The 12,465-nt window shown below is 42.1% G+C and overlaps 1 protein-coding gene and 3 long non-coding RNA genes across 5 annotated transcripts; 1 reads left to right on the forward strand and 3 right to left on the reverse strand.

The window, feature by feature from the left end:
• The first annotated feature begins 123 nt into the window (after positions 1-123).
• Positions 124-4,932, forward strand: LOC142881381 (butyrophilin subfamily 3 member A1-like). 2 transcript variants are annotated; one of them, XM_076015657.1, is made up of 5 exons: positions 124-596; positions 3,857-4,204; positions 4,318-4,386; positions 4,472-4,531; positions 4,771-4,932. In XM_076015657.1, the coding sequence occupies exons 1-5, from the start codon at positions 515-517 to the stop codon at positions 4,779-4,781; spliced, it is 570 nt and encodes a 189-aa protein (XP_075871772.1). In that variant the 5' UTR covers positions 124-514; the 3' UTR covers positions 4,782-4,932. The 2 variants fall into 2 exon arrangements, 1 of the variants encoding a protein (XP_075871772.1); XR_012925569.1 differs by lacking the exons at positions 124-596; positions 4,318-4,386; positions 4,472-4,531; positions 4,771-4,932 and adding an exon at positions 1,422-1,542 and having other exon boundaries at positions 3,857-3,995.
• On the reverse strand, positions 973-1,560 carry LOC142881382 (uncharacterized). The gene is made up of 2 exons (XR_012925570.1): positions 1,425-1,560; positions 973-1,347 (listed from the first exon to the last, which is right to left on the reverse strand). It is a non-coding gene; the product is annotated as an uncharacterized LOC142881382 (long non-coding RNA).
• On the reverse strand, positions 4,795-6,691 carry LOC142881383 (uncharacterized). Its single transcript, XR_012925571.1, has 2 exons — positions 5,380-6,691; positions 4,795-5,319 (listed from the first exon to the last, which is right to left on the reverse strand). It is a non-coding gene; the product is annotated as an uncharacterized LOC142881383 (long non-coding RNA).
• Positions 6,692-8,491: 1,800 nt separating this feature from the next.
• On the reverse strand, positions 8,492-9,882 carry LOC142881356 (uncharacterized). Its single transcript, XR_012925564.1, has 4 exons — positions 9,615-9,882; positions 9,433-9,501; positions 9,240-9,347; positions 8,492-8,979 (listed from the first exon to the last, which is right to left on the reverse strand). It is a non-coding gene; the product is annotated as an uncharacterized LOC142881356 (long non-coding RNA).
• Positions 9,883-12,465: the final 2,583 nt, after the last annotated feature.

Below are 12,465 nucleotides of genomic sequence, written 5' to 3' on the forward strand. Positions count from 1 at the left end.
AACGTCGCCTAATGGCCACTCACAGTACTGCAGCAAAAAAAAATTAAAAAAAATAAAAAAAAAATAAAAAAAATAATCGACTTCTTTTTTTTTCCTTCTAAAAAAACCCACAACATTATTAAGGCCAGAAAATTTACGATAACAGATCCCATTGCCGGACAGTTGTGTACATAAAGCACACTTTTTCCGTCAGGTGGCGGACATGGCAGCAGAGGTGGATTTGACGACTTTCCTTAAATCACGAAATATACCGACAGTATATATACCCCTAGTACTTCATAATATGTGTGCTCACGTAGGACTTTGCATGCTCGCATAAAACTTGTAAACACTCGCATAAAAGTTTCAAGTGCTCACGTAGAACAACCTTGCCTGCTCGCGTAAAAAAAAATAAAAAATAAAAATCAGTTTCCCTTTAGGGCTCTGCAGTTTCGGTCGTATAGGATGGAGCGACTGAGGTCTCAGTTACTCCGCCTTTGCTCTTGATTGGGTATCTAACAAAAAGAGCGGGAGAATGCCGCCCTCTTCTTTCGGTTTGTTGTATAACCCACTCGCGGACGGCTGCAGCCATGAGGATTACCACGGGTCCAGATTCGGTAATATTGGGAAGTTGGTTTTACTGAAGTCCATGAGACCCCACGCATCTAGTAACAAGACCATCTACTTTTCTCTCAAATATAGATGTGGTTGTTTTTTTGTTGTTGTCGACTGAGACAACACAACTACCCACAACGGGGACTTGTTTTGGGACTGTATGTTGACTGTATATTTTTGCAATAGAGTTTAGCGGTTTACAACGTATTTTACTGTTGTTAGTTAGACTTTTATCCGAGGAGGTCTTTTATTTTCTTCGACTTTTCTGCACCATCAGAGTTAATGCCGCCAAGACCAAAAGAATGCATTGCGACCGGTTTTTTTTTCCTCCCGGAAGAGAACGCAGGGCATTTTCTTTCTTTCTTTTTTCTTTTTAAACAAATATTTTCTTGTTTTTATTTTTAACACAAATTAAAATGTACTTCCTCTAAGTATAGTTTGAACAACCCCCTGTCAGTTCTCATTTTTCGCATTGTGTTTCCACACATCTCCTCCTGGGTACTGGTATAGCTGCACTGATGACTCCAGCATCTGATCTCACAAGAATATCCTGGATCCTTGGGCGGCATGTGGTGGGCGTCGCGAATCACCACGGGACTGGTGAAGAGCTCGTGGAGGTGGTCTACATACTCGCACATTCGGCTGCTGAGGCTCGCGGAGATGCAGATGTAGTCATACAGGATGAGATGCTACACCAGCTCGCAGAGACCGACTCCTCCGGCGTGACGGCAGACTGGAACTTGGAACTTGTGCCTGGGCTTTCAGGGACCTCAGCATCACGGCCGCATTCTCGTTGACACTGCCCACCCTGCAGCTGTCGGACAAACTGCAGGGCCGACGCCTGGAGGAGTTGCTTAAACATCACCCTGCTGTGACACTGTTCTCCTGTTGCCACTCCGATCCCCTGTGGAGCCAAAGCCAAACAAATTTTTGAATCAGTTTCTTAAGGTAAGGATTGTGTGTTCCTTTTCGTATTGACAGCAGGTCATGTGCAGTATTTTTTTTGAAAGCGTTTTGACGGCCCCTGCTGCCGACACGATAGAATGCAAGATTTGGTCACTGGACCCGCCTCCAGCCGGTCGAAGTAGGCGGAATATTGTTGGTGTGACGCGTTCGGCGCGAGAAAAGTTATCGTGCGAAAAGTCCTAGCACTGCCAGTCAGACATATTCAGTCTATGCTGGAAGGCAATGGCTTTGGCAGGTATTTACGGGACATGTCTTCTTCTTTCGTCAATACATTATTGTTCTGGTAAGTGTTTTATTTCGACTCCGGCTAAACGCATCGTGTGAAGAAGACTGTGTCTTTTACGAATCTTACTTAGTACGAACTTTTGTTCGAGTGATTTCTTGTCTCCTCTGGTGTTAGCGCATACGAATGTATTTGGCGTTCTTTTTTGTTTTTGTGTTGTTTTTATGCTGTGTTTTCAAGGGATCTCCTTCTGGAAACGCGTGAAATGCTCTTATTCTTATGAATGACTGCGGGCGCCACTGCGGTCAAGCCAGCCAACAGTTCGGCAAAAGCGTTCGAGCGAGCAGACACTCGCTTTCTGCTTGCTTTGTGTACACTAGGTATTACGGTAACTGCTAACCGGCGTGCCGTGGAATCGTGGCGTGAAAACACGGAATTTTCCAGAAATATTAATCTGAAATCAAGTACAGCACAACAATAAAATAGCAATTTTTGGATGAACTTTACTTTGAAATGCTACATCAGAAATATCTGAAAATTATTGTGGAGCATCCTGGGGAGGTGTACAACCAGCCTGCGGTGGAATCGTGGCGTGAAAACTAGGAATTTTTCAGAAATATTAATCTGAAATCAAGTACAGCACAGCAATAAAATAGCAATTTTTGGATTAACTTTTTTTGAAATGCTACATCAGAAATATCTGAAAATTATTGTGGAGCATCCTGAGATGATGTACTACCAGCCTGCGGTGGAATCATGGAGTGAAAACTCGGAATTCTTCAGAAATATTCATCTGAAATCCAGTTCAAAGACACGCTTCTCCCTCTTCCTCTGCCAATGTGCGAAGCGGTTAGCAGTTACCGTAATACCTGGTGTACACAAAGCAAGCAGAAAGCGAGTGTCTGCTCGCGCGAACGCTTTTGCCGAACTGTTGGCTGGCTTGACCGCAGTCGGGCGCCGTACATCGTCTCTCTCGAAGTCGAACGTGTCGAACTTAACTAGAGCTTCCGGTCCGGCAAGATTGAGAAAAGTGTAAGCCTTCACCTTTTTGCTGGCAGTTGATAGCCCGGCGTTGCTGTTACTGTAGACGCGCCATTCTCGCTTGAACCTCTCCCAATTGTGAGCGATATTCTCATTAAAAACGAGCGGGTCGATCCGGCGGAGTCCTTGTGCCATTGTATGACACCATGTATGCATGAGTGATTGAATTAGCAGTCTTTGCGTAGAGCACGTTATTCTTGCATAGCAGCTTAGGTACCGGAGAACACGTCACACACTTCCGACTTCGCTAGATCGTCGTCACACTGTAGGCGGATCCATGGCCAACAGCTGTTCGCTGTCTCTCCAACAGAGAGCGACGTTGCCAGACAGCTAAGCCATTCATAGCATTAATGTCTACGGTGCACATACCCTTTTAAAAATATATCGGACTCAGTTTTGAAGTGATTTTAAAAGGGTTTGAGTTTTTATAAACGTCAGATATGTAGTTACGTTCCCACATAATTACGAATAATTTTAACCATGGATTTTCAGGCACATTATACACGACGCCGACGCGGGGGACTGCCACAAATGGTGATCATGGTGACCATGGTGACCATGATAACAGCCTCTCCAGCAGCTCCGTGCGTTCTCGCACTTTTTTGTGAAATTTTCTCGTGAGCTAAATAAATGATCTATCTCTAACTATGTTTTATAAGTATTTTAAACATAAAATAGATGGACAAAGCAATATCTATACTTACTCTGGGTGTCTATATGAAATAATTAATGAAAAAAAAATAATAAAAAATTAATATTATTAAAAATAAATAAATAAATACAACTATTTGTACATAAAACATTAAAGTATTCCATGTATGTAATAGATATATTTGCAATGATTGTATTAAAACTAATAATACATTATAACATAAATTGTTTGTAATTAATTTATAACAATCCATGCACTGTTCCCTTTGTATTTGTTCTGTTAGATATACATAGTTTTGAGATGGGGCTTCAAGGATCAAGTTCTCAGAGATCTCAGTAGTTTAGTATATGTTTACAAATTCTGCTGTCTGTGTTGTCTAGGAGCGGTTCAGGTTGCCTGCCCACTCAAAAAAGTGCAGGCAATCTCTGGTGATGACGTCCTGCTGCCGTGTCACACGGACCCTCGGATCAACCTATCAACCTCCACCCTGGATTGGAAGAGACCTGACCTGCTGAGACATGACCCGAGATATATTGTCTACGTCTACCGGAATCAGAAGGATGATCCACAGTCAGATCAGGACGCTGACCGTACGAGTGTGAGCCACAGAGTTCTCCAGTGGGGGGACCTGTCACTGCTCATCTCCTCAGTGCGCCCCTCAGACAGCGGCCCCTACGAGAGCTACCTCCTAGATTATGGATGTGTTTGTACAATCCAGCTCAATGTTGGTGAGAATGCTGAGTAAAATCACACAACAGTCAGTTTTGTGTTGTGAAAGACCAGTGTCAATACACCTGCAGATCACCTGGAGTAAAGTTATTGTTTTTTTTGTGGTCAACAGTGAACAGGACCACAGAAGTTCCCAGCACAGCGAGTCCTTCAACCAGAGCTGCTGACCAAAGCCGTGCAGGTAAACACTCTCCAGGAAGGCGTTCCTCACCGTCCATCACTGTTGATCAGATCACCGTTGACCTCAGAATTGTCTCTTTTTCTAGGTGCTGCCAATTTTCCAGCTGTTGCATTTGCGTTGATGATCACTGTTCTGATTGTTGTTGGTGAGTTCCTACATCCTTCTGTTGTCTATCTAAAAAAAGCTCCAAACACCTCTGAGATTACATTTCCTGCAGAATGACATCCAATTAAACTTCTCGGAGTCCATGAGATGTACAAAAATCCATAGTCCACCTTTAGTAAAGATCCCACCTGAGATGAGAATTCTCCTGCGTCATTTACACTTTGTGGAAGTGATGATGTCTGAGTATATTTTATCCAACCATTCTCTGTGTTCATACAGGTGCAGCCTGAAGGGAAAAACTCGGGAAGAAATCATTAAGCCGTCGCTCGCCTTAAATATGAAACCACGTTTTCCAAAAAAAAATTGCCGGGATGTTCAGTGTTTGCAGTCGTTGACACCTGGGGCCTCATGTACAAAAGATACTTAGGCATGAAAACCCGACATACGCATGTTTCCACGTTCATGTTCAGATGTACCAAACGTTTCTTGACCGTGGAAATGTGCGGTGTGTCACGTCAAGTCTTTAGCTTGCGTACGTACATTTCTACCCTTGTTGGTCCATTTGCGACACTTACTCGTTACTTACTTACTGGGAAAGGATTTCTGAAGCGGTTTCCAATAGGCTTTGACGAACAACACATTCATTTATATCGATCAGTACCAAAGCATGCGTGCACAGAGGTGTAGAAAATAAAGCTAACAACGGCAGCATGGGCGCTATGGAGGGCGAGGTGAATAGAGCAGTTTGCCACCAAAGAATTTTAAGAGAACATCCGGACTTCACGAGCCGTGTCAAGTTCTGAACGGCGGTTCTTTTAGAACTCTGCTCTGAGCCGCAGCCCTTCAGAACACTGTGCGACAAGGAGCCACGGTGCCAACAGCTGCTACCCACACTGGGGTTCCTTCCAAAGAGAGCTGGCAGACCGATCTGTACCAGTCGATCCAGTCCAACCATGCCAGCTGTGTGTTACGGAACCATCCTTGTGTCAACCAGGTAGATCAAATTCCCGGCAGTTGATCAGGCCGACATTACAGCACAATTTGCAGCGAGAGGCTGATTTCCAAACGTAATCGGAGCTGCGCAGCTGCACAGCCATTGCCATAAAGGCATGATCACACAAGGAAAAAAAAACAAAATTTCATTTATTTTTTTTTCATTCATTTCATTCCATGAATATAGATCGTCAGTGGTACACTGCACTTATTTTCGATTTTCTTTATGTTTTATATTTTATTTGTTCATCATCAGTTGTTGCCCATTGCCTTTCTTTTAAAAATAAATAAACATGTGTCTCATCTCTTAAAACTGTCATTCATTCATTGCCTGCGATATTAAATAAGACAGTAGCTGTTCTTTGTTGGGTCAAACTACAAATTCTGAAGTTTTTTTTTTTTTAAGCCCCGAAATTCCGAGGTGGTGGCCACACCTTCAGGCCACGACCGTAACATTCCCAACCATTATCACATAAATTGTGTTTTATTTATTCCAATCATTTAAACTGCATGGCTATTTTAGGAATTTTTTTACTGTCGTTTCAATCTCTTATGCTAAAAGAAAATAGGGAAACAGGGTTTTAACAGTGCCATAGATTATGTAGACTCATTATACATGCGACTGCAGTGTTTTTAATTATTATTATTATTGTGTAAGGCATGTTTTTATTGTTTTCTGTGTAAAGTGATTTATAAATGTTTATTGACAATGCAGTTATTTTTTGCTCGTGGGTTTATATTATTGTCTACATAGGCAGTTGATACTGTTTATTGGATCCCCCCTCCCTTCCATGACATTGCTCTGGAGATCTTAAATCTCTCTAACTCACTCTTTAATTCCATTGTCGTTGTAAATAAAGCATAAAGAACCAGTTCTATCGTGTGGTCTACTGGGGATTAAAAGCAATTTGTGTGTCACAACCCGGACTGACTGCTGCCTGGCACTGACCAGTGAGTCACCGGTCGTGATCAGTTGCTGCCAAGCACTGACCAGTGACTCAGCGCTTGCGACCAGCTCTACAGTGGTATGTCCTGTGCTCCTTGTGGTCTGGATCAGTAAATCCACTTGCTGGTGTGAGACAGACCAGTGGTCACGACCACTAGAGGCGCTGAAGATACTGGCCACGACCAGTTGCTGCCTGGCACTGACTTTTTATGATAACAGAAGTTGCCAGTAATCCATCTCGTGTAGCTGTATTTGAAACATCTTCACAATGTTATTTTTCTTTTAAAAATAAATAAATAAAAAACAAATCAAAACTTGCTGGATGCACACTGACGTGTGTCTCATCTGTCATTCATTCATTGCCTGCGATATTAAATGACACAGTAGCTGTTCTTTGTTGGGTCAAACTATGAACAAAAAAAGTTTTTTTTTAAGCCCCCAAATTTCTTTGTGTGTTAAGCAGCCCCAAGTATGTCAATTAAAGACGTGCGTAACGTTTAGTGACTTGATTTTCACCAGCGCACTGTACCATTTATAGTATGATCCACGTTGGTGATGTGTAAAATGACTCAATGGAAGCCAATAATACATTTTGCATGTATTACCACCAAGAGCTTATGCATTGCTACCACTCAAATTGCGAGGACAAGGATGTGAAAGCTTCTTCTCATTTATTTAATGACAGCCATGTAGTCTTGTCTTGGCAGTGTTGAAGTGAAACATATGTGACTGAGCTTGAAGAAAAACAAAAAACTAACTGAAAAATATACATCACAGCATTGATTAAATTCATGAACTAAGCCATTATACAATCTAGTGTTGTCACAATGCTGGATTTCACACTTCAATACGGTATTTTGAAAAATATTGATATTCGATACAATTTTCAATACCAAACAAACCACAGAGATGTTGCAATTTTTTTATTTAGAGAAAAATAAAGAACTTTTTCTTGAGGTTTTAACTTGTTTTTTTTTGTCATTTTATAAATAGATAGTCAAGCATTTAAAACAATAGGCCATTGGTTTCTATTCATTTTTAATTTTGCAGTATTGAAAAATATTGATATACTGATATTTTTGACAACCCTAATACAATCAATCAGTCCACTTTCATCAAAGCACTTTGCACAATCAAGAGGAAACCAACTGAAACCTCCAGAGCAGCAAGGAGAGACAGAGGTCAAGAAAAACTGTCTTGAAGGAGCAGATCCGCACTCCAGTGGTGGTCCAAAAAATAATGAAACTCAATAAGTACTTACTTCAAAAAACACACTTAATGCAGTCAATACAGGGGGATTCATAAAGCATGACAGGTATGCCAACATAATGCAGCAGACACAGAGAGTGGGAGCAGTCCGCTAGACAAAGATCGACCAATTCAATATGTAAATTTGCACCATTTCTTGTTTTGCGAAGTCACTTCGCAGGCAGTCACTTTTCGCGCTACGATGAGGCCATGTGGAAACGGGACACTCCAGGAAGTTGCCGACACAGGAGAGCAGGTGCCACCGACTGCAACCACTGAACATCCCAGCAAAAAATTTTTTTTTTTGAAATTATTTTATTTATAAAGGAAAATTTTCATTGCATACATTCAATACAGACTTAGTCGGTCAAAAATATATAGAAAACCAATTACATAATGTTCAGAAGAATTTGTCCATTTTGCCTTTCTGGTTTTTGTTTTTTGAAAGGACTATCACTTTTGTTTGTTGAAAACAATAACGATAACAAAACTTAACAGAAATGGGGAGCGCACCACCTCAGAACATCCAAGTATCACAATTAAAAGAGGATATATAAAACAAAACCAAAGCACATTCATATGAAATCAGATTGAATTGGTTTGACGTACTCAGTCCATTTGGACCAGATCCTATAGAACTTTTCTTTTTCAACCTTAAGAGAATAGGACATCTTTTCCATAACTTAGATATCATATACAATGTCAATCCAGTCATCAATGGTGGGTGGTTCTACTTTCAACCATTTCCTCGTGACAGATTTCTTACTGGCTGCCAATAATATGGTCAGTAGTTTTTTGTCTTTGGTATTCCATGTTTCAGACAAGATGTTACCCAAATACAAATTTTCACAATTAAAAGGGGAAATTTACATTAAATACATTTTTCATATGTTTATGGATCTCCACCCAGTAGCTTCTTATTGTCTTGCAGTCCCAAAAATCCTGAAAATGGTTGGCTACATTAGATCCGCAAAGATCCACAAGCATCTCCACTGCCTTGGTGACGTTTCTGAATGGGTGTAATAAAAAAAGTCTAGTGATGTTTTCCCAACAGAATTCCCGCCAAGTATTTGAACCAGTTGAAACCCATTTTAGCTGGCATATTTTCTCCAGGCTCTCCTGTGTTATCTTTATCCGTATTTCTTCTTCCCATTTCTTCTTTATGTATTCTGTGTTTCCTTGTTTAGATAGTTGTATCCAGCAAATTTTTTCAGTGGAATTTTGGAAGACGTGGCTTCATATTATAGACGAGCGATGGCTTAATGATTTCTTCCTACACAGTTTTTCCCTCCAGGCTGCACCTGTATGAACACAGAGAATGGTTGGATAAAATATACTCAGGCATCATCACTTCCACAAAATGTAAATGACCACAAAGAAAGCAATGAGAATACAGGAGAATTTCTCATCTCTGGTGGGATCTTAATAAAGGTAAACTATGTTTTTTTGTACCTTTCATGGACTCCAAGAAGTTTAAGCAGATGTCATTTTGCAGTAAATGTGATCTCAGAGCATTTGTAACTTTTTTTAGACAGACAACAGAAGGATGTAGATAACTCACCGAAAACTCCCAATCTCATCAGGACGACGACAACAACACCACCAACAAAAATAGTCAGAACAACAGTGATGATGGACGCCAATGCAGCATCTGAAAGATTGGCAGCATCTAGAGAAAGAGACAATTCTGAGGTCAACGGTCATCTGATCAACAGTGATGGACGGTGAGGAACGCCTTCCTGGAGAGTGTTTACCTGCGCGTCTCTGGTCGGCTGCTCTGGTTGAAGGACTCGCTGTGCTGAGAACTTCTGTGGTCCTGTTGACTGTTGACCACAAAACCAACAATAACTTTACTCCAGGTGATCTGCAGGTGTATTGACACTGGTCTTTCACAACACAAAACTGACTGTTGTGTGATTTTACTCAGCATTCTCACCAACATTGAGCTGGATTGTACAAACACATCCATAATCTAGGAGGTAGCTCTCGTAGGGGCCGCTGTCTGAGGGGCGCACTGAGGAGATGAGCAGTGACAGGTTCCCCCACTGGAGACTCCTGTGGTCCACACTCATCCGGTCAGCGTCCTGATCCGACTGTGGATCATCCTTCTGATTCCGGTAGACGTAGACAATATATCTCGGGTCATGTCTCAGCAGGTCAGGTCTCTTCCAATCCAGGTTGGAGGCGGACAGGTTGATCCGAGGGTCCGTGTGACACGGCAGCAGGACGTCATCACCAGAGAATGTATGAATTTCCTTGTGTGTTTGTGGACAAATAGGCGGAACCGCTCCTAGACAACGCAGACAACAGAATTTGTAAACATATACTATACAACTGAAACACATTGGACAAAAGTTATATTCTCTTTACAGAACGTCTTTAATACAGTGTGTCTCCTCACTTCCTCACTCTCCCCCCATCTTATCAACTTTCCTTCTTTTATCACCTTATATACAATCATTAAAAGGTGCACTAAGAGTGATTTTGATCACTCCAACCTTTTCAATGGACATACACAAAAAAAGAGGAACCATGAAAATAATGTACTCCAGTGACAGGATTAAAGTTTTCTTTTGTGTTTAAAAAAAATAAATAAAATAGATTCAATAAAAAAGTAGCTTATTAAACAACTGTGATAGACCCTGAGTGCAGTAGTAAGTGGATATTATACACACACACACACACACACACATATATATATATATATATATATATATATATATAGATGGATGAATGGATACATGAATACATGAATGAAGAACATTCAAGAAGGAATGTGACGGAATGTGCCCCTCTGATGGTGTGACGCAACAACTGAGCGCAACGGCGGCAAAATGGAAGAATATGAAAACGCACGGGCAGCAGCTGTAAGAATAAACAAAAAAGTATGGGGGTATAGCATGGCGGTATTATTGTAGCAAAACTATTTGCGAACGCGTATCTCAAATCCGTGTGCGCGCATTAACATTAGTGCGTGTAATCCAGATCTGTGTGTGCGTATTCAAATTTGTATGTGTGAAATACAGACAGGTAAATGTCTGTCACCCCTCACAACTCCGGCGCGAGTGCCCAATTCGCTGTCTTTACACACATGCTTTAGGTATGACTCCGGGTAGTGACCACTTTGCAATCTGCCGTAATACACAAAGGAGACCGTGGTGAAATGAGTTTCAATTTGGGTATTCGACAGACATTCGCTGCGGGAAAACGTCGTCTGTACCACTATAGGACTAGGTACTAAGTGCGCCAGCCACTCATTTCAGCTGCACCCGTATTGCAGACTTTACAGTAATCAAAGGGAGGCAGAAGACTGCTACAGCGGGATATTTCATCAGAATCTGAAACACAGTGTACAATCATTTATCTATCTATATTTCTCACACACACACACACACACACACACACACACACACACACACACACACACACACACACACACACACACACACACAGATATTGATTACACGTACAAATGTTAATGCCCGCACACGGATTTGAGATACGCGTTCGCAAATAGTTTTGCAACCGCTCGACGGATCGGTGTCTGTCGAATATCCAACTTCAAATTAATTTCACCGCGGCGTCTAAAGGCTCAAGGGGAGGTTCGCTTCGCCGCTACCTGAGGAGTTTAGAGCGACGGAGGTAAATACCGTAGCACGACACCGGCAGTCGAAAATAAGATAATTTCGCGTGTTTCCTGAACGACCTCCCTCGAAAACACAGCGTAAACATAAACAACAACAACACACAAACACACGAACCTTCAAATACATTCGCCCGCGCTGAAACCAGACGAGACAAGCACGAATCAACGTTTGATGCGTAAAAGACAGTCTTCTTCACATGATGCGTTTAGCCGGAGTCGAAATCAAGCACTTACCAGAACAAAAACGGAATAACACAAGTAAAGCACACGTCCTGTAAACGTACGTAAATGCCATTCTCTCAAGCTTTACTGTGCAATGTTTGGCGTTTCCCCGGTATTTGGAGCACGGCAGGTTTGTTGTCAATGAAAATGTGTGCGAAGACGAACGGCGGCTCACTTGACCGCAGCCTGGCTAGTCACGCCTATATACACACGTCACTGCCTCGTTCATGTATATTACGTATTTGTAGGAGCGACAGGCAGGCAGTGTGTCCGTGTGTTTTAGCTGGGGTTTCCCCTGGATGGCTCTGGGCACATGGCACACTCGTGAACAGAGTTTTAAACGCCGCTCACAAACGCCAAACGCAACTAAGGAACATTCCGTTCACGTTCGCCCAAAAAAATTTAACGAATTCATGAACAGTCGCACGTTGAACTCGTTCGGACACAACACTGAGACCAAGTATTTAAACTTACCCGATCTGGAACTGCGGGAATCTTCATGGTTACAACTGTCCGCGAGTGGGTCATACTACTGACACTGAAACAAGTGGGCGTTGAACGTCATTTTCCCGCCACCCAATCAAGAGCCAAGGCGGAGTAACTGAAACCGCAGTCATTCATTTCCATACTCGCTTCTTCCCGAGCTCAGGGTCACGGGGTCTGCTGGAGCCTATCCCAGCTGTGATAGGGCGAAGGCTGAAACCTCCAAACAGCCGGTGACGTGAAAGCATGACACTGAAAAACGTCACAGACAGCGCAGAACCTAGCTGATTATGCTCCAAGCGTTTTACAGTACATTTTCAACCAAATGCTTTAGTTTGAACACCTGCTTGCAAATGTTGCTGCATATGCCCGTTTATATGAATACTCACTAGACGTGTTAAAACCCAGGTTGTGGCTTCAGTACAGCTAAGTATAA

This window comes from Nelusetta ayraudi, unplaced genomic scaffold, assembly GCF_046127955.1.
Source record: "Nelusetta ayraudi isolate G7.1 ecotype Tasmania unplaced genomic scaffold, CSIRO-AGI_Nayr_v1 ptg000192l, whole genome shotgun sequence".
Taxonomy (NCBI): domain Eukaryota; kingdom Metazoa; phylum Chordata; class Actinopteri; order Tetraodontiformes; family Monacanthidae; genus Nelusetta; species Nelusetta ayraudi.

Coding starts and splice junctions, on each gene's coding strand:
- LOC142881381 (XM_076015657.1), top strand. CDS start 515: ATGCCGCCCTCTTCTTTCGGTTTGTTGTATAACCCACTCGCGGACGGC. Junction 4,205..4,317: donor TACAATCCAGCTCAATGTTG/GTGAGAATGCTG, acceptor TGTGGTCAACAG/TGAACAGGACCACAGAAGTT. Junction 4,387..4,471: donor TGCTGACCAAAGCCGTGCAG/GTAAACACTCTC, acceptor CTCTTTTTCTAG/GTGCTGCCAATTTTCCAGCT.